Below are 21,741 nucleotides of genomic sequence, written 5' to 3'. Positions count from 1 at the left end.
TGAGTTTTGTATGTAAGCGAAGTTGCTAACAAGTTCGCTGATATAGGCGAACTTGTTAGTCAAGCGAAGTTAGGGACAACTTCGCCTGAACATACCAGGCGAAGTTGTCGTGTCTATTTAAGTTGTTTGTTACGGCTTATTCGAAAAAAAAGAGAGAGATTAACAGTGTGTTTCGAGTCAGAGAGTTTTGTATCCGGTGATCATAGTATCACGTGTTTAAGGTTGGTATACAACGTGTTTGATTATCGTATCGTGTGTTAACCGTATTGTTTTCTATACTAGTAACGTCTTACGTAGGGATTCCGCACCTGCGTAGTACGCGATATCTCGTGTAGATCCGGCTGGGAACCTACAGCACTCATACGCATTAATTAATTATAAGCAAATCTTTTACTAAATCATAAAAACAATAACGTAAATAATCCCAAAGTCAAATCAAAACATCAAGATAAATTCATTATAAGCCTAGGCAGTCTATAACGTTTAGCCTAACATCTTAAAATTAAACAAAACAAACAAAGAAGAATTCATTGTGTAAAATAAACGAAAACGAAAGAAATAAAAGATAGAACCCGTGTTCTTCGTCTTCAACTATCACACGCAACACCAGCTGATTCTTCAACTCCAAAACTGCTGAAAACTCTTCTCGGTCGCCTCGGGATTCACCAAATTCAGATGTGGGATTGAGGTATGATTAATGGTGAGTTTAGGGGTCTTTTTATAGGCAACAAGGGGTCCAAAAATAGGTTAAGTCAGCCTACGAAAGAACATTCTGAAAATCTGGGCACCGCCTCACCTCGCCGCGCGGCGAGCTCCCCCTCGCTCGTCACACGGCGCACCGGCCCTGGGGGGGGGGGGGGGTCTGGTCCACTATGCTGGTCCGGTTCACTCCTGGTTTGGTCCGGTTCATTTCCTGACGCGTCAGTTCTCCGGTTCAGCTTGTTTTTGTGCTCGTTTTTCGCCCTATTTTCACCAAAATTAAATCCCGAAACCTAAAATATAAAACCAAGTTAGTAGTATACAAATCTTAACAAAAACCGAACTTAAACTAATAAAATATTAAATAAATGTACACGGGATTAACGAATAATAAACGTTATATCAGCTAATAACAAAGAATCAACATAAACTTGAAGATACCTGACTTCATATCCTTAGCTAATTGCAAACCAGCTATTAAGGCCTCATATTCAGCCTCATTATTAGTAGCCTGAAATTCACAAGATAAAGATAGAGGTATTATGTCCCCCTGTGGCGATTTTAGCAGGATACCTAGACCTGTTCCTCTTATGTTGGAGGCACCATCGGTATGCAAAGTCCAACATTCCTTGACGTTCAATTGTTGAACTTCCTTTTCAACTTCTTCAAGTATATCCTGGCTAAAATCAGCCACAAAGTTGGCTAGTGCCTGAGATTTGATGGCTGTTCTTGGCTCATACAAGATATCGTATGCACTAAGTTTCACAGCCCATTTTGCCATCCTACCTGACATTTTTGGTTTTCTCAAAACAGCTTTAATAGGATAGTTAGTTTTTACATGTATAGCATGAATTTCAAAGTAATGTCTTAGTTTAGTTGAAGCCATTATAAGTGCTAAAATTAACTTTTCAAGATAAGAGTACCTGGATTCAGCATCTAGTAGACTTTTACTTACATAATATATTGGATGTTGTTGACCTTCATGATCCTTGACCAAGACGGCACTGATTGCACTGCCAGAAACGGCTAAGTATAGGGATAAAGGCTTACCATCAACTGGCTTCATTAGGAGTGGTGCTGAGGATAAGTATTCCTTCATGGATACCAATGCCATTTCTTGCTTCTCTCCCCATTCGAACTTTTGATTCTTCCTCAGGATATCATAGAAGTCTTTACACTTCTCTGAAGATCTTGAGATGAATTTGTTGAAAGCAGCTATTCTTCCGGTCAACCTTTGGACATCTTTGACATTCCTTGGTGATTTGATATCCAGGATAGCCTTGATCTGCTCTGGGCTTGCTTCTATTCCTCTTTTGGTGATCATGTATCCCAAGAATTTTCCTGCTTTGACCCCAAAATGACACTTAGCTGGATTCAATTTCATGTTGTATTCATCCAGGATATCAAATGCTGTTGCCAAGTCTTTGAGATGATCCTCGGCCTTTTTTGACTTCACCACCATGTCATCTATGTAGACTTCCATCGTGTCCCCCAGTTGGTCTTTGAACATCATGTTAACGAACCTTTGGTATGTCGCACCTGCATTTTTAAGTCCAAAAGGCATTGCAGTATAACAGTATATACCTGTAGGAGTCATGAAGGCTGTGTCTTCTTGATTCGAAGGTTCCATTTGAATTTGCTGAAATCCTGAGGATGCGTCCATGAAGGTTAGCAATTCATGGCCAGCGGTTGCATCCACCATTGAGTCGATGTGTGGGAGTGGAAATGGGTCTTTTGGGCAGGCCTTATTCAGGTCTGTGAAATCCACGCACACTCTCCAATTTCCATTCTTCTTCTGGACCACAACTAGATTGGCCAACCATCTGGGATAATGGACTTCTCTTATCATTTTAGTCATGAGCAGCTTCTGAACTTCTTCTTGTATGATTGCGTTTCTCTCAGGAGCAAACTTTCTTCGTTTTTGATGTACTGGTCTGAAAGATTTATCTATACCAAGTTTATGAGTTATTATGGATTTAGAGATACATGTCATATCTTCATGTTTCCAGGCGAAGGTAGAAGCTCTTTTCTTTAGGAATGATATCAACTCTATCTCAATATCCTCAAGGAATATTTGATCCCAGCAATACTTTGATCTCAGTATCCTGAGGATTCAAAGATACTTCCTTTACATCCTGTTCTCTTGCTTGCAGGACCTTCCCCGACTGTTTTCGTAATTGCTATGCTTGAGTAGGCTTTGTAGTCCACTTCATTGACGAAGCATAACATTCCTTGGCATCTTGTTGATCGCTCTCAATTTGATGACTCCCCAAGGACTTGGGAGTTTCACACACTGACGGTAGGTTGAGGGTACTGCCTTCATGCTGTGGATCCAGGGCCTGCCTAAAATCACATTACAACAAGATAAAGAGTCAATAATGCAAAACTTTTGTAGGGAGTTAGTTCCCTCAATATATTGGAAGTTTGATTTCTCCCAAAGTGTTCTTGGTTTTGCCACTGAATCCGACAAGTACTGAGGATTTCGGGATAATCTCTGTTTTTGGGATATCCATTTTCTTCAATGCATCCATCTGGATAATGTTTACAGAGCTTCCTCCATCAACGAGTATCCTGCGCACAAAACAGTTAGCTATACATAAAGTGATTACCAAACCGTCGTGGTTGGGATCCACAAGGTCACATCTATCCTCCTCATCGAAGGATATGATTCTTTGAGTTGTCAATGTGGAAGTACGGAAAGGTCTTTCTCCGTTGTCCATCTTCGTCTCTCTAGAATGTTTCTTGGCTGCTGAATACGAGGTCCCACAGATGTCAGATCCTCCCGAGATAAAGGATACCACCTTGGCCCGAGTGGTGGAGAAGGTGCCCTTTCAGGTATCTTGACAGGATCCTGACTCTTGTTCTTATTTCTTCCAAATAGTTCTTTTAGGTGTCCTTTGCTTGAGAAGGTATCCTATTTCCTTCCGAAGTGCTATACAATTGTCAGTGCGATGGCCAAAGTCTTCATAGAACGCACACCATTTTGACTTATCTTTGTTTGATCCGGGCTTCTCATTCTTTTTAGGCCATCTAGCCTTGTCACCTAAATCCTGCATGGCACAAATCACACAACCAATATCAAGGTTAAAGCAATATTCGGATATTTTAGGATATTCTTCGTCGTCTTCGTCTTCTTCCACAGCGTTGATCTTGGGATTATCCTGCTTGGAGTAAGGCTTCAGCCTAAAGAACTTTTGGGGAGAGTCTGATTTCCTGTTGGTAGACTCGTACTTTGGGATAACCAAACCTCCATGAGACTTATTATCATCTTCTAGCCGAATGTATCTCAACGCCCTGTTTCTGACTTCATCTAGATTTCTGCATGGATTCATGATGAGTCATCGTAGAAAGGAGAATCCTTCCTAAGTCCCATCTTGAAGGCTTCAACAGCTGCTGCCATATCAAGGTTGGGGATTTCCAAAGCTTCTCTGCTAAATCTGATTATGTAATCCCTTAAGGATTCATTATTATGCTGAACAATTCTATATAAATCACCTGTCATTTTCTCAAAAGATCTATTACAAGAAAATTGATTATTAAACAAGTTAATTAAATGAGCAAAGGAAGTGATAGTATTAGAAGGAATACTTAATAACCATTTGAGGGCCGGCCCTGTTAGTGTTGAACCAAACCCTTTACATAGACAGGCTTCTTTGATTTCTGCGGGGATAGGGTTGACCTCCATCCTTTCTATGTATTGAGCTACATGCTCCTCAGGATCCGTAGTGCCGTCATAAAGTTTCATGTTGGGCGTCTGGAATTTCCTGGGGATTTCCACGTCCCATATGGGCCAAGTGAACCTGGATAATCTGTGACTGCCTATCGGAATTTCAGCTATGGGACAGATTATTCCCGGGATACTGGAAATCATATCCTTCATTTTCTATAATTCCCTGGCTATATCGGGGGATATTCCCTTATCCTGCACAGATCCATGGTTAGTGTATAAATTGGAATTAAGTAAACTGTTACCAGTATCTTGGTTAGGTCTTTAGTATCCTGAGCTTGGGTGGTTAATTCCTCCATTGATGGTATCCCCAGGATAAGGCGGTGCCTGCATAGGGATGTCATCTCCAACATGCACTTCCGAGGACATCATAGGGGATCCTGATGAGAATATGCCGGCAGGCACGGTTGAGCGAGGCTGCATGTTGATGGACCCTGGCCTCGTTGGTCTGGGTAACTCGGAGGATACCGAAGGAAAAGCTCCCCGGTATCCTGATTGCTGCTGCGATGGAACCCTTGCTGATTGTGTCCCCAAGGATCCGGGATTCTGAAGGATAGATGAACCTGGAGAATCAAAATCAAGGACCCTGGGCATGATTGGAGTGGCCTCCTGCCCTGGTTTCTTTTTGATTCCTTCAATCTCCTTGAATAGTTTTGAGTTGGTTTTCTATTGCTGCTCCATGTGTGTTTTGACTTGTTTCATCAAAGCAAAAATATCATTGTTAGAAATGACCGGGTCTACCTGTGTAGAGGATCCCGCGAATGGTGGAAGTTCTCCTCTTGGCTGAGTATTTTTCTTCGGTAGTGGTGGAGGTCCTGGGTTGACACTTGGAGCAGTAGTGACCACTAGAGCAAAGACTGAACTGGTTTTTGGTTGTGAGGCCATTGTAAAGAGGATGAATGTGAATAAAATAAACGGATTTAATGGATTAAAGCACTGTTAGCCCCACGGGTGGGCGCCAAATTGTTTTGGTCAAAAATTAACAACAACGATTTTGTAACCAAATTAGTAATCGAGACTAGGTGCTTGTATGAAATGAACGTAAAAGTGCTTGAACAGGAGGATTTGTTGCGAGGAAAAAACCCGTTATCCTTGGGATAACAAGCAAAAAACCCCCGGGCGGTGAAAACTATCACCACCGGTTTATTAATAATAAAGGTGATTACAATTGTGGAGCTCAAACTTGATCGTGATTACAAAGAATGCGAGTACTAGTAAGTTCTCGAGTGCTAGAGTGTGTGTTTTATGATCCATTTTGAGCTCTATTTATACAAAAATAAAACTAACTAAAAGTCCTATATTTAAGGAAACTAAAGAATCAGTCCAATTAGCCGTTAATTCTTCTAATCAGCACGCTTCCTTATTGACCACGCTCTAATAACAGCAAGTGCGAGTTCTCGGGAGACCATGGCAACTACCTTTGACTTGGTAATCATGGAAGGTAGCAAACATAGCGTTAGTTATATAATGTAATTAGGATACCGGTTACCTTAGAGGATACCGCATCCTGGATTCATCCTGAATATAATTTTTGATGAGGATACTGAAAATCCGTGCCCCAACAAGTCTGTTCGATTTTCAGCCCTCATGACGACCATCCTAACTCATTAATAATCATCCAACTTTGGTTTTGATTTTCAAACCCAATATGACAAAAAAAAAAAAAAAACTAGAGTTAGGTTTTGTTTGATTGTTTATGTTTATCATTTATGATTTATGTATAATTGCAATATGCTTAAGCTTGATTAGAAGTATATGATTATGCTTAAAATTATATGTAGATTGTGTTGTTTTTGTGCATTTAGAAGTTATTGACGACTTTTTACAAGAAAGCTAGAACCGAATCCGACCCAATTCGTCCTGACCCGAAAAATTTGCCGCTGCATTGTAATAGATTTAAATACCAAAAAATACGGAACCCATAGAAAAAAACTCCTGGTTCCACCTCTAAAGGGCCAAACTCAAGTAAAACCAAAAATATAAAATACCAATTCTCTAGCAAGAGACTTGAGTTGTAGTGATTTAACAAATTTGATAACATTTAAATTATTTAGTTCTTTTTTTCTCCTTTTATTAGATGTATCTTCATTTGTGAATAGATTAGATTAAATTGGACTATATTATTTGATAAAAGAAAAAGCTTTGTTTTAAGCCTTCCAAATTTGAACTTATATCGTAAGTTAAGATTCGTGTTAGTATGTTTTTCGATGAAGATGCACTCATGTACATAATATTCGATGAACGGTAAACGGTTCCAGATAATATTTGAAAGTTCAAGCCATACAATATTTTAACAAGGAAGATTGCTGCCATCGGATGTTTCTACTTTCTGGATATAATATTGAAAGTTCAAGCCAGATCATATTTAGAAAATCATCTTTTGATGATGTAAGTAAAGATGATTTTCTAAATATGACATGATTTTCTTATCACAACCATATTATTAAAAGTTTGTGATAAGAATGGCTAGTAAATAATTTCCCAAAGCTTCTGTGATTTTTGCGATCGGTAAACCCAGCACTCCAGCAGGACAGACACATGGCCCATTACCTCAGCAGAAGCCCAAGTTTGAATAGAGTAGCTTCAATCTTCATGATTTTATTTATTTATTTTATTTTTGCACTTAACATTTATGCTATTGATCTGGAGTGATATATTTTAAGATTTTATCATCATGCAATGTTTTGAAATATAATATTAGTCATATATTTATATTTTTATTTTATATAAACTTTTTTTAAAATAATAATTGTTATTTGTATTAGACAAAATTAAAGGGGTTAATGATGAATGAGAATGATAGATATAATATTGATTAAAAGATGGGTGAAATATGGAGGACTATGGTAACGCAACATTAAGATGTCACATAATTCTTAATGATGAATGAGGATTTAAAATATATTTATTATAAGGCTGAGGGGTGTGGGGGGCGCGAGAGGGGGCGCGAGTGGGGGCTCCAGCCAATAATATTGTGACGTGTGGCAGAGAGAGAAACTTGATAAGATGGGTGTTGGAGCCCCCGCTCGCGCCCCTGGCCCTGGTGTGGAGGGGCGCGAGCGGTTTTTTTTTTTATTTTTTTATAAATGTATTAAAAAAACGTATTATTAAAAAAACTCATAAATTATTTAAAAAAACACACATTAATTAAAAAAACACATTAATATCTAACGGCTCTATTTCTAAGCCCCAACGGCTTAGAAACTAAAAAAACATACATTATAATCAAAAATCCAAAACATTCATCACAATTTTAGTCTTAAAAATATTGACATGTAGTTTTTTTTTAAGTAGACATATTTAACAATCCTTTTGTAAAAAAAACTTAAGAACAAGAACATAAAACTACACACATTAGCATAGGTTTAAGGTTAACTTTTGTAAAACTAAAACTTGCAGGAGGGAAAGTGTAACTTAATAAAAAAAATTGGGTAAATAACCTAAATATATAAACTCACGTTCTCTCCTCTTCCCTACTCTAAAAACTTCAAACCCTAATTAGATACTTCATAGCCACCGCCACTCAGCTGCCTCAATCAACATAATCATAGTTTATCACACATCTTTGTCAGATCTTCATCACAATTCATTTACAAAGTCTAAAATGGTTTAAATGGCCGGAAAAATTGCATTCATTCTTACCGGATCTTCATCACACATCTTTTTCTTACCGGATCTTCATCACAATTTTTTTTTTTAATAAAAATAAAGAGCCAACGGCTCTATTTCTAAGCCCCAACGGCTCTTCACGCATTCCCAGGCCACCTTTACGCCCATCCTCACCCGCGAACCACCTTGCGCCTGCTTTGTTTTTCGTGCTCGCGCCCCTCTCGCGCCTCGGTGGTGTGGTGCTCGCGCCCCGGGGCGCGAGCACCACACCACCGAGGCGCGAGAGGGGCGCGAGAGGGGCGCGAGCGCGGAAATCCAGGAGGGCGCAAGGGGTCTCGCGGGAGAGGTTGCGCGTGAGGGAGCCTGGGAATGCGTAAATAGAGCCGTTGGGCTCTTTATGTTTATTAAAAAAAAAAAAAAAATTTCTCTATATAAACCAATATCAACCCAATATCACATACCACACCCAAAATCACATAAAATACTTACCACAACCACAAAAAAAACCCAAAATCACCCCATCTTCCAAACCTTTTTTTAAAAACATGGCTGGAAATTGGTACCCAAACCTAGATTCAGATTACAGTTACGACGATTTATGGTCGGCACCGGACCAACCGATGTTTTATTCGGGGTCACAACAATCATCCGGCTTTCAACCATCCAACATACAACCGTCTCCTAACTTTGTTGTTCCGGAGACACAAGAACCAGAAGGTGAAGCTGCGGGACAAAGAAGACGCGTCCACCGGAAAAAACAAGTTGCAACGGACGGGTCGGGTTCGGCTTCGACTGGAAGGACGAAACGGAAAACCACTCCGTGGTCATCGGATGAGAAGGAAGCCCTGTGTCGGGCTTGGATAGTCATTTCTGAGGATCGGCGTTGCGGTAATTGTTTTAACGTTTTTAAAAATGATTTTTAATTAAAAAGTTAAATAAAAAAGTTAAATGACTTACAAATTTATTTATGCATTTTGCAGCCGACTACCAAAAGAGCAAGGTCTTTTGGACAAAGGTTAGGGAGACGTTCTATTCGCTCGTTGGGAGTACAGAGCGGAACGCCGATATGATTTCGGGTCGGTGGACCGAAATCAGAAAATTTGTCGGCTTGTTTACTAATCTGTTCAACAGGAACGCCGGTCGTATGAGACCAAGTGGCAGTGACGATTTGGCGGTTTATAATTTCACTGTCGAAGAGTGGAAGCAGGAGTGCCTGCGGAGGTACGGGACGGTGAAGACGTGGGACGATGTAAAGGTGTGGGAGAGGTTGAGAAGGTGTTCTAAGTGGGTTGAGCTGGTGGCGCCGGACCTTGATGCGGAAGTAGGGCCGAAACGGACTAAAACTAGTTCGTCTGGAGCGTATAGCACTTCCGCCGGGTCGGATTGCCGGGTTGGATTCGACCTAAACGTTGCGGGGGAGGAAACGTCTTCACCGCCGAGGAGGCGGCCATTGGGAAGGGACGCCAGAGGGAAAAAACCGGCTGAGGGGGAAGCCGTAAACATCGCCGATCTTGTTGAATCTCTCAATAAATTCAACAAAACCATGGAGGTGGTCTCTAATGACAAAAAGGAAAAAAAAAGAATGAGAGATTTGGACTTCCTTACAAGAGACTTCAGTAACCTAAATCCGGTCGACCAAATGCTGATGGAAAAACAAAAGGAACGTATCCGGAAGAGGTTGATCGAAGAAGACCAAGCCGAAGAATAAGAATAATGTTTTTTTTTAGTACTTTAATTTTTTTTAGATATTAATGTGTTTTTTTAATTAATGTGTGTTTTTTTAAATAATTTATGAGTTTTTTTAATAATACGTTTTTTTAATACATTTATAAAAAAATAAAAAAAAAACCGCTCGCGCCCCCTCTCGCGCCCCTCCACACCAGGGCCCGGGGCGCGAGCACCACAACCAACACCCATCTTATCAAGTTTCTCTCTCTGCCACACGTCACAATATTATTGGCTGGAGCCCCCACTCGCGCCCCCTCTCGCGCCCCCCACACCCCTCAGCCTAAAAGTAGGGAGTGGTTTAAGGTGTTATAAGTGGAGAGAAAAAAAATTAGTGATTTTAATGTATATTTGAAAAGTTTTTGTTCTATCCTATTATTTTTTTAATATTTTTTTAAAGTGTTTGTGAGTAGAGTAGATAGAAATATAATAATATCTGTGCATAAAAGTATTATTCAATTCAAAATGAGAGATAAAATTTTATGATTTTAATATAATTTTAAGTTTGAAAGGGGAAGAGATGTGAGTGCGTTCACATCCTATCCCTCATTTTTTGTTGTGAAGGTTTTTTATGATGTTGAGAGTGGTTTAGGTGTTGTGAGTAGAGGAGAAAAAATACGATGATTTTTCTGTATACTTGAAAATTAATGTTCACCCCTTATAGTTTTTTATACTTTGAAAGTGGTTGTGAGGCAATGAGAGAAAAAATGTAATAACAAAAGTATAAAAAAAATATTAGACAAAATAGCAAAACTAGTCCTTTATGTTTACACGTTTTTTCAATGGTTGTCATTTCGCAAACTTAATAGTAGAATAAATACCTTATATTTAAAATTTGTTGCACGGTCTGACATTTTCACTAACGAGCGTTAAGTTTGTCAGTTAATGCACATGAGGGTATCTTAGTCATTTTACTTCACTAAAAAATTAAAACAATATTAAAAATATAATGCATATATTATCATTTTAAAGAATCATGTCCTTCATTTCTCTCTCTCTCTCTCTTCACTCTCTCTCTACACCACCATCGCCACAGCGCCCAACAAGCACCCACACCACTGGATTACCACCACCTAAAAATCCATAAATCTAAAGGTTTTGGATAATAGAAAGGTCGGTTTAAAAGGAGGGAATGATCAAAATCAGGTGGAACCGACAACCCTAGTGACGATAAAGATGGATGAAGGCGGGAGTAGATGGTAGCCGGCGGGTGAATATGGAGGTTGTAGGAGGAAACATAGTGGGGATGCATGTACTTGACCGACTATAATGAAGAACATGGAGGCAGTCTAGTTATTCGTGACAGTGACTGGATAAGTTCTCCGGTGTAGTGGTGGTTAACGGCGTTTAAGTCTCTCTCCCAACACAAACTTCGACAACCGGTGGTGACCGTGGTGGTGGTGACGACGGTCCGCGAGAAGTCGGAGTTGTGGTGGTGAGGAACGTCAGCGAGAAGTCAAAGTTGTGGTGGGGGTTGGCATATATGTTTGGTGGTTGTTATGAAACCCCACCGTAATCTTGAAGCTGCAGTGCTGATTGATGGCTGCCGGATTTTAGCAACAGCCGGAGAATTGGTGGTGGGGTGACTGTCGTGTGCTTGGTGCTGGCAAAGAGTAATGAGAGAGAGAAAGAGAGAGAGAGAGAGAGAGAGAGAGAAGAAAAAGACTTTATTTGTTTTTATGCATAATTTATTTATTTATTAAATAAATGTGTAAAGTTACAAAAGTACCCTCATGTATGTTGCACATGACCGGATTAACGGAAAAAGTTAACTGAGTTAGGACGAAAGGACATAACGTGATAGAGTTTTTAAGCATAAAGGATGTTTTCTACTATTAAGTTTGCGAAATGACAGCCATTGAAAAAACGTACAAACATAAAGGACTAGTTTTGCTGTTTTATCAAAATATTATTTAATTAAAAAGTATAAAAAAATATAGTGATTTTTAATATAATTTTTAGGATTTCAAGATAGAGAAAGGATATGTACGCTCTATGCTTTTAGATATAAAGGCACCATAAAGTATCTCTGTAACAGTATTCACATCTCTTTATCTTTTTAATTAAATAATACGTTTTTTATATATTCATTATTATCTTTTATATTTATTTCACTTACAATCATTTTGGAAAAAAAAAATAATAGAATCGACCGATAACTATTCAAATATATAAAAATAAATAAATAAATAAATTGTCTCTCTCCTCATTTCACAACACTCTAAACATTCCCTATATTATAAAAACTCCTTTATGAAAATAATGGATAGAATGTGAATGCTTTAAAATATTTAAGATCTATGTTAAATTATTAAATGACTCTCACGATTATTTATTTAATTATAATGATCAAATATTTAAAATATTCAAGTGAATATTCGATGCATATAATTACCTTTACTATCATAATTAAGGTTTCTTCTTGAATGCAATAAGAAATCATAAGAGATGGATTAACAGCCTTCACCCTAGTTGTCACATCACCATTAACGAAAGAAAAATATATTCTTTTAACTTTATTCGGAAAAAAAGTGAAAATGGGCCGGTGGCGTAACGCGGAAACCCATAATAAAGAGATCTGGTGGACTATGAAAAGTAGCAACACGTGTCGGTGTTACCCGATCACACGGCCCACCCACGGATAACCCAACATGTACCTTCCATATACATGTAACATAAATATATTCCTTCCACCTTAACGGATAATATCACAATCTCTCTTACGTTGTTGTTTTCTAATATTATTATAAGTTTATAACCACCGGAGAAATGACGGGATTGCTTGATCAGGCGAAGGAGTTTGTGGCCGAGAAGGTGGCCAACATGGAGAAACCCGAAGCCAATGTCACAAATGTCGATTTGAAAGATGTCGCCTCCGATTGCATCACCTATAAAGCGGACGTTAATGTGTCGAATCCTTATAGCACTGCGATCCCGATATGTGAAATCTCGTATACCTTCAAAAGCGCGGATAGGTACCTCGCTTGGGTGCGTATGGGTTAGTTTGGGTTGATTTTATGCTCAACCGATAATAGTTTTTGGTTTTCGGTTGGTTCGGCTTTACCTTTTGGGCTGAAATTTTGGAGCCTATTGACAAAAAATATATTTTGGGGCTAAGTAATTTTTCAATGATAGTTAATTGATATTGTATATTCGACTAACATATTTGGTTTACTGGCTACCTTATTTGTTAAATATTCTTAAGAATTATTTAAGACTCATAATTAAAAATGAAATCCTACAAGTTCGGTTCGGACTAGTTCGATTTTTCGGTTTTAATTACATGTAAAATAGAAATTTAATCGAATGTTTGGTATTCATGTAAAGTGTAAACATACAGCTAGGTAATTTCGGTTTCCCTAATTATGAAATTTTTTTAGATCAGATAAATATTTGGAATTTTTTTACATTAAATAAATATTTGGGGTGGTTTAAGAGGAGCGAAATAAAGCAATGACTTTAGCCAATACTTCCTTAGGCTCTAAATTAACAAATTATACGTTGGTAATATTGGTTTTGAGATTGTTAGACAGTAGAGTTTGTATTTTGTAATTATAGATACGCATAGATAACACAAAAGTAATAGGATTGAAAACATTTTTCTTATGGAAAGGGCCCGAATTTTAATGTGTGTTGGAAAAAAAAATTTGAAATGACGATGCCTATGGTTAATTTCAAAGCGAAAATTCATGATTATTTTTGATAAATTCAACTTTCATGTCTTACAAATAATTAGCGTGTGAATATTGAAATTGTCAGGGTGATTGCTGAAGGCACGATACCGGACCCAGGTTCACTAAAGGCGAAGGCCGACACGATGCTCGATGTCGGGGTTAAGGTCCCACACAGCGTGTTAGCTAGTCTCGTGAAGGACATTGGTGCAGACTGGGACATAGACTACGAGCTCAATATTATTCTGACTGTGGATCTTCCGGTTTTCGGTAACTTTAATATTCCGGTTAACAGTAAGGGTGAGATTAAACTCCCAACACTATCAAGTTTATTCGGATGTTAACTAATACCCGTTTATGTTCGTGATCATGTTATGTTACTTGTTGTATACGTAACTACTTTAAAGGGCATGTGTAGTTTGTTTCAAAGGATGATATATAAGAATAATGTATGTTTGTTTGTGTATTTGTTTGATTATATCTTATGATGTTTGATGTTTATGACGTGTGTATTATAAGTTAGAACAATCAAACCAATCGAAAGGTTCAAATGAGCATTTTGGACCATACACGTAGTGAAAAATTGGTGGCAAACAGTCCAAAAGTAACAACATTTGCATCACCTTTTGTAGCCTATGGTATCGAATCAACTTTGATATTTTTCTCTCAAGGTCGGTAACTTGTAAGAAATGGACAATCTCAACCAGATGTGTGCATAAAAACCGAGTCCTATTCGACCCGATTTTGACTTGTTGAACAAAATTGAAACCCGATTATTGAATTGTTGACCAAACCTCAAACCGGTTTCCCCAAAAACCTGGTTTACCAATCTCTAATCTCAGCCTCACACGTGACTTTTAGGCTTTTAGCTGTACATAAATATCTAACCCATTAACAATAACAACGAGCCCATATGAGTAAGTGCACCAAAGACACAATATTGAGTCCAATAGCCGATAACAAGAGTACAAGATCCACAACCCATATTTGTTATAAATTTTTATGGAAATTATCTTTAGAGGGTATCCGTTTCACATCGTAGAAGTAGTTTTTCAAGAAATGCCCCAGTAGTCGTACAAGCAAATCGCAGAAGTTGTGTCTTAGGTATGGTTGTACAATTGTTAAGTTCATTGTCGAAGGTCCAACACCAACGGAAGATTGTAATTGACCGCATTTACTGGATTGTTTTTGAGTTTTGAGAGACAAGAGCGGGGATTCACATAAAAGTTATACAATTGTTAAGTTCATTGTCGAAGGTCCAACACCAACGGAAGATTGTAATTGACCGCATTTACTGGATTGTTTTTTGAGTTTTGAGAGACAAGAGCGAGGATTCACAGAAAAGTTATAGGTTTTTCTTTAACCAGTTTCACTTAGATTGGTTCCTATCCAATCTAAACAGGGGATTCACAGAAAAGTTATAGGTTTTTTTTAACCGGTTTCACTTAGATTGGTTCCTATCCAATCAAACCGATTTCTATCGGTTAAAATTATTTTTCTAGGAAAATAGGTTTCTATCTGACAAGGTTTGTTCCGTTGATGAAATCCGAATAAGTTTTACCGACCCTGTTCGTACGCCTCTAGTTACACATTCGAATTTAATTTGATAGGTGGATGATTTTTAATAGCCTTTAAAAAAAAAGGGATTTTTAGGCACTTGGGTAGATAGTAGATACGTAGGTCACGCAAAACGGTTAAGGTTAAAAAAGTATATTAAATCTTATCAACGAAAGATCTACCTGTATATAAATCCCTTGTATATTTAATATAAAATTTTATTAGTTTCCGTTCGGGTTTTATTAGAATTTGTATATTACTAACATATCTGAATAATGTAGGTTTCGAGACTTGTTCATGGTTAAAAAGGGCGAAAAAAAGAGCTAAAACAAGCCAAACTGATGAACCGGAGCATCAGAATTGAACCGGACCGCATCAGAATTGAATCGGACCGCATAGGAAGCGAACCGGACTGGTCAACCCCCCTCATCCGAAGCGCCACGCGACCGGGAGGCCAAATCCCGCCACGCAGCGCGCCGGGCATCCCGTTTCGCATATTTTCTTTGGTTTTTATCAGTTTTGGGCCCAGGAAACCAATTTAAACACCCCTAAACTTAATCCTGAGGATACCCTGCGAACCAGAGCTGAATTTGGAGTTTCTTGAAGCTTAGGATTGCAATATTTGGTGGGTTTGAAGGCTAGGAATCAGCCGGCGAAGTGCTTATCATCCAAGAACGAAGACCACGGGTTTTATCGCCTTTAATCTTCCGTTCTTATTTATTTTCGTCATGATTTCGTCTATTATTGTTTTGTTTGATTTTAAGATGCTAGGCTAAACATTATAGACTGCCTAGGCCTATGATGAAATTTTGTTGACGTTTGATTTTGACTTGAGTTTATTTATCGTTATGGTTTTTATGAACTAGTTAAAAGGTTTAATTATATTAAATTGATGCATATGGATATTTAGGTGTTTGATTAATTATTATTATTCCATAGTTGCCTTGATTATTGTTTGTCATTATGATAGGTCGCTATTAGGTCAATTACTTTGTGTTCTTGATTATTTTGTAATTGATATGCATTAAGATCATAGGAATAATATTAGTTAATCAAATAAACCTAAGTGTGTTGCTAACCTAAATAGCTGTAAGGTGCTAGGTTATTGATAGGTATTTGTTGATCAGGATTGCTAGATTTAGTTCTTTGTAAGGAGTCCGTCTAGATTTGATCGGTTAACTTTGTCTATCGAGTCAATTTAAATATATTAGACTGCCTTTGATTTTCGCGCTGTAAGGTAGGATTTCGTATACAGGAACTAGTTTGTAATCAATTAGATGACCGTAAGGAAACTTGATTTTTAATACTGGTGTGCGTCAAAACTTATTAGAAATCCATAGGTGTCTTTTGAGAAGGGTCAGGGGTCATGTTCGGGTTTTCTCTTGAGCGTCTATTTTACGATCTCAGTTCCATAACTAAGTATTATCCCGGGTTAATTGATAACTGAAATTTAGGGGATTCTAGCCTAGGTAGTTCTTGTCATCATTTGAATTAAGTCCAGGGATAAGTCGTTTTTAAGTCTTTAGTTTTATTAATTAGTTTAATTTTTAGTTTTTAAGTAAAACCCCCTAATAATAATAATAAATAAATAGTCGTGTCTATAGTTAAGTTTAAATTTAGCTAGTTAACGTAATTTAAAGAGTCCTATGGGTTCGATATCTGAACTTACTTAGCTATACTAGAGCCGATCAGTTCACTTGTCAGTTAGTAGTTTAGTTAAGTTTAAGAGTCTAGAATTTATTACTTAGTGTCTATATTGGCGTATTTTTATATAACTACTTTTAGCACATCAACTATAAATTAGGCACTTCTAACATACGAATTTAAAAGATTTTTAATATAGTTATTCTAAACTGTATAATACCTTTTAGATAATCAGATTCTTAATAATATTGAATGCATGTTTACACAAATTTTTTTGTATTTTTTATTTTTGAAATGACACGAAACATAATTTTCATGTATCCAATACTATTTTATTTTCTTAAAGCCAATTAAAATAAATGTTTTAATTAACATGCATATTCGAATCAATTATGTTAATTAGAGCAGCAAAGATATTTCTACATAATTAATTTACTTATATTTAGTTTACTCAATTTATATTGTTTTCATAGTTGGCAACAAAATTCACAAATTTAGACGTAGTCCACATAAAAAATAAGTTATTTGGCTTTTTATATGGGATCATACCAATTCTTTTTGTATATTTAAATTTAAACTAAAATTTTCATAAATGCATTATGGTAAATAAAATCAACATGACCGAAGACTCATACAAATATAATAAAAAATAAAAAATAAGTAATTAAATATTTGATTGTAAGGTTTAAAAAACTATACGCACCATAAGCATATGTGTGTTTTTTTTTAAAATAATTGACTTAATTCTTTATGTTTGGTATCAGTTTAAATTTTTTAGATTATATTTACATAAATAATTCTTTTTATTTAATTAAACAGCTTAAAGAATTTAACAATTATCATATTTTGTTTAGTAATTAATTTGCATCTATAAATCAGTACACTGTTTGTATGGATTTTCATTGTTTTTTTATTACAGATAACTATGCTGTTACTTATCCAATTTCATCATTTAATAATAATCAATTATATGATGGTAAAGAAAATCAAGCCGTAAATATTATATAAGGTTGTATGCCAACAACATCAAGTAATATAGGTATGTTGTCTGGAACAATTTTTTACACCTACTAAATGTAATTACAATTAATATCCTTTATTATATCACATTTTATTCAACCATGTTTTTTTTTGCCGTTAATGACAAATTAGGCATATTGTCTTGAACCTTTAAATGAGGTTTTGCAAGACATTAATGACATATTTTTGGCGTTATTTCCGGGAGAATAAGTTGAATACCTCAATTCTGATAGTATAGATCAGTCTGATACTGTTGGCCCTGGTTTCGATCCAGTTTTACACTCACCTGATTTCCTAAACAGTTTAAAAATGTCTGGATTGCCTAACCATAGATTGGTTCTAAAAGTCAGTGTGCCAATAATATTACCAAGGAATGTTGATCGGAAGAACGGTTTGTGCAACGAAACTATATTGCAAGTAATTAATTTGGGTAGGCGCTTTATTGAAGTTAAATTTACTTCAGGTACTAATATTGGTTATATCACTTATATAACTCGTAGTGGCCTAACAAATTCAAATAAGAAACTTCCGTTTCAACGGAAGAAAAGATAGTTTCCAGTTGTAGTTTGTTTTACAATAACCATTAACAAAAGTCAAAGGTCAGTCTATGGCAAGAGTTGACATATATTTCAAAGACCCTGTGTTTAACATGGACAACTTTATGTAGCTTTATCAAGAGTGAAGAGTAGAGACGGTGTTAAAATATATGCTTATATTAGACAAGGAAGGTAAAGCTACAAATAAAACAAGAAATATGGTTTATAAGAAAGTCTTTAGTAGCTTATGAATTTTACATTTTTATCTTTTGATTTTGTTTCTAAATATTGTAATTTGAATGTTATTTTGATTTATCTTTATGTTTCACAATCATTTGTTTCGTACCAATATTATTTACAACTTGAAGCATGTTGTCGTTCCAAAAAACATATAACAACTTATGTTGTCCTTTAAATTATATGTGTTTATTAGACAGTTTTAATATTTCCACCCGTGTCTTACACGAGTCCATAACCTGGTATTTTAATAACCTAGTATTGACTTCTCGTTAATAGTTTAAGTGTCTATTTTTCAAAAAAAATAAAAGTGTCATTAAATTATAATTAACCAAAGACTAAAAAAATAAGAATAAATATTGATAAGTGCTTAGGAAGTGCGAGTACATACTCATTCATGTCTATTCTTTTTGTCAAATAATAAAAATAAATAAGATTTGTTATTTCAGTTGTGGTTCTCAAAGTACTAAAATAACATGATTTTAGAAACGACAGGTGTTGATTTGTAAGAAATTTAAAAGATGTACTAAAGTTGAGTAGTTGGTCAAACCTCATATATGAAAATGACACTTGATTCAATAATGAATAAAATCCACACTATGCTATAACCTATTAGACAAAATGGTTTTAACCCATGAATAGTTATAATAATTGAGAAGAGAGATTAAGAATTAGAAGAAATATAGACTTGACACCTAAGTTTAAACATTTTATTTTATTAGTGTAGTAAGAAGTAAGATCTCGTTGCCTAGTCATCGAGTGACACTCATACCATGTGGTGAAAAAAAATACATGTTACCTTATTTAAATAACAATGAAAGTTGCTTTGAGTTACCATTAAATTCGTATGAAATGCTTGTTAGATTCAAAGAAATCTTTAGACTACGAAAATAAAAACCAACTTATCATAAATACAAAGGGGTCTCGCGTAAATTTAAAGAGGCTCACTTTTCAACATAAAGCAAATATTATCGCGGGGCAACTTCGAGTATATGAACCCAATTATTTCTCCCAATGTGCATGGTCCGGTGTTTCCAAAATACCAAAGTACTCGATTGGGTTATCCGAATGTGCCCGTATGCCCATCTATAATTCATATGATGAATTATTGGTAATTAAATTGGCTACTCAAACCATAATACAGTCAAACATCAGAGTATCGGGCCACATTTCGTTACACATCACCAACGACTAACAAAGGCACAACCACCATATTTAATTCGTCTTTAATGATTTTAGTTAACGGTCATAGACTCGTATGCTCCTTCAAACAATTAGAATCAACAATGACAAATAAACATTTCATATGTTGATGTGATCTTTTTTGCATATAATACGTACTAAATAGATGAGCCAATACATCCAAATTAGTTGTGTGAATAGTTGTTGCATATGTTCTTGCTAATATTATTTAAAAGAATATGAATAGCTAAGTCTCGAGATTATAACGAACCAAACATTCAATACACCGTTTGATGAGTAGTTCGTTCATTTGTTATCATGCAATGTAAACAAGAGCTTACGTCCGTTTAGCCAATTGAACAAAGATGAACAAGTTTGCTGCTTGTTTGTTCATTCAAATCGATATTGGTCGGGTTTGAACCAGGTTCGTAAACTGTTTTTTGTTTACCTCTAGTTCCAAGTGGGCAATGGCGAAGGTTGCTTAGGGCCTGGGGTGGCCACGCCCCCCCCCCCCCCTCTGTTTTTTTACGTGTGTAAATTTAGCCGTTTTCGACCAAACATTTTAGCATGGCCCCCTTCGTTTGTGAAATTTTGTATACATTTGAATCCCCCCTCCCCCGGTGTTTTAGTCCAAGCTTCGACACCGCATGTGGGGCTTCCCAAAAACCTCCGGCATATGGTATGCATCTATCAAAGTATTTGAAATATAATCCTTTGTCAAAACTAATGTCTAATAATTTGATCGATTTATCATTACTTTTATTTAAACAATTTTATTCATTCCAGACACGTATATACCCGCATATAATGATATAAATATTAAATCTATAATATATATAAACGAAAACTCTAAAATCCTACGTGTCGCGATGTGGTCGCTTCTCCTTTTTGTGGAAGCCACCAGATTGTTTAATTTTAAAATGGAGGTCTGTCATTGATTTAACTCAAATTCATGGGCATAGGTCTTACCAAAATCAGATATCTTTTAAACGGGTTATAACATTTCATTAAATTGAAAATTAATCTTACCAATTATTTGATATGAAAATCCTATAAAATAGGGATATACTAAAATTTAATATCCAATTTAAAAAGAAAAAGATATTATTTATAATTAATAAACAATTTTATAGTAAAAAAACATAAGCGGGTCATGAGTCACCAAATCCATATAGCTTTTAAACGGGTTATAGCATATCATTTATTTACGAAACTATTTTATCATCAAACATTAAGTATATTATTAACTTTATTACAATAAAGAAAATTAAAATCTAAAAAATAAATATTAAAAAACGAAAAATGTAAAACAATCATTCTCTCAAGCCATTAGATTGCTTTATGTACAAGCCATTAGATTGATTTATTTGTAAATGAAGGTTTCTCACGCATTTGACCCGAATTCACGGGTAAATGTCTCACCAAACCCAGATAGCTCTTAAACATGTTATAACATCTCATTATAATAAAAATTAATCTCATAAAATATTTGATATGAAAATCCTATAAAATAGGGATATACTAAAAATTAATATCCTATTTTATTTTAAAAAAAAATATTATTTATAATTAAGAAATAATTTTATAATAATGAAAAATAAGCGGGTGATGAGTATCACCAACCTCAAATAGCTTTTAAACTGGATTATAACAGATAATTTATATGTGAAACCGTTTTATTAAAATCCAAATATACATATATAAATATTAAAAACGAATAATATAAAACAACTCACGTAATACGGGAGATAAAATCTAGTAATATTATAAATAAATAAAAAAATTAAGTACGATATTAATGTGGACGACTTCTACACACCACCACCACCACTAACTAGTGTTAGTTTATCTAATGTCTACATGTGGAAACTTTTCTGAAATTATTCAACTAATGTTATTAATGTCGTTTGGTCCACCTTGTTCACTTGCAAATTGGTAAAAATACTAAACAGAAATCAAAATCATCTTTAAAACTCCATATGCATATCTGTTTTTATTCATATGGTTTTATCATTCATATTTTTTTCATTACAAACTATTTTATACTAGTAGTAATATTTAATACTAGGATTGAGCCCGCGTGACATAGGTGGTTAAAAAAAGAAAAATTGGTTTTTATTGGTCCCAACTATTT

At 35.8% G+C, this 21,741-nt stretch overlaps 1 protein-coding gene across 1 annotated transcript; it reads left to right on the top strand.

Moving 5' to 3' along the window:
- The first annotated feature begins 12,529 nt into the window (after positions 1 to 12,529).
- On the top strand, positions 12,530 to 13,878 carry LOC143628962 (late embryogenesis abundant protein Lea14-A-like). Its single transcript, XM_077098387.1, has 2 exons — positions 12,530 to 12,735; positions 13,520 to 13,878. The coding sequence occupies exons 1-2, from the start codon at positions 12,530 to 12,532 to the stop codon at positions 13,773 to 13,775; spliced, it is 462 nt and encodes a 153-aa protein (XP_076954502.1). The 3' UTR covers positions 13,776 to 13,878.
- The last annotated feature ends 7,863 nt before the right edge of the window (positions 13,879 to 21,741 follow it).

This window comes from Bidens hawaiensis, unplaced genomic scaffold (genome assembly GCF_021521415.1).
Source record: "Bidens hawaiensis isolate Kalapana, Puna unplaced genomic scaffold, B.hawaiensis_p1.1 tig00005142_1, whole genome shotgun sequence".
In the NCBI taxonomy this organism is placed as follows: domain Eukaryota; kingdom Viridiplantae; phylum Streptophyta; class Magnoliopsida; order Asterales; family Asteraceae; genus Bidens; species Bidens hawaiensis.
This window is presented reverse-complemented; position numbering and strand designations above follow the sequence as displayed.